The 847-nt window shown below is 51.4% G+C and overlaps 1 protein-coding gene across 1 annotated transcript; it reads right to left on the minus strand.

The window, feature by feature from the left end:
- Positions 1-2: 2 nt before the first annotated feature.
- Positions 3-845, minus strand: TM35_000581110 (uncharacterized protein; the record flags this gene model as incomplete). Its single annotated transcript, XM_029030880.1, has 1 exon — positions 3-845. A coding segment is annotated over one exon (843 nt), but the record flags the coding sequence as incomplete, so codon positions are not given.
- Positions 846-847: the final 2 nt, after the last annotated feature.

The following is an 847-nucleotide window of genomic DNA, read 5'->3' on the forward strand; positions in this document are numbered from 1 at the left end:
GTGGTGGTTGATTCCTCATTACTGGGTGTAGTTGTGGTGGTGGTGGTGGTATTCGCTGAGTTATTCGTCGTTGTTTCTGCAGAATTACCACCTTCCGCAGTTCCATCAGTTTGAGAAGATGCAGAAGTAGGAGATAATTGTGCACCTGTACCTTCTCCACTGTCTGTACTGGTGTTGACTGCGCTACTGTCATTAGATGTATCACCAGTTTGTTGAGGTTGCTGTGAAGCTTCTTGATTTGAGTTGTCTGTCACCCCAGGCTTTGCTTCTTCACTTTGTTTTGGATCTTCACGGCCATCGTGCTGCTGTTGAATTCCTTGACTCCTTCCTGCAGAATCCACTTCTCCCTCTGCACCACGTTCCCCATCCCCCATCTCGTTTTGAGTAATAGTGACTCCAGCTTCATGTCGCGGTTCACTCGCCTGAGAAGATAGGCCACTACCGCCAGGACCCCCCTGCGGTTGACCACCTCCAGATGGATTATTCTGACCACCGTGGGTGTTAGGGTCTTTAGCACCACCACCAGGAGCAGCAGGACCCATAGGAGCACAAGATTCACCGTTACCAGAACCTCCAGTACCTTCACGGCAGTTATCACCAGCACCAGGACCAAGATCACGACCAGATTCAACAGCAGCAGCAGTCCCAGCACAAGATTTACCGTCACCAGTAGCACCTTCAGGGCAACTGTCCTCAGTTTGTTGGGTGACAGGAGTACCTTGAAGAAGAATCTTTGTCTCACTCTCCGTATCAGGGACTTGGTCGGAAAGATCGGCGGCAGGCACTTCTTCAGCGAGGACGTGCACACACGCACATGAGAGCAGGAGAGCGAGGATACACAGCACGT

The sequence above is a fragment of the Trypanosoma theileri genome (assembly GCF_002087225.1).
Source record: "Trypanosoma theileri isolate Edinburgh chromosome Unknown TM35_Tth_58_V1, whole genome shotgun sequence".
Lineage (NCBI taxonomy): Eukaryota > Euglenozoa > Kinetoplastea > Trypanosomatida > Trypanosomatidae > Trypanosoma > Trypanosoma theileri.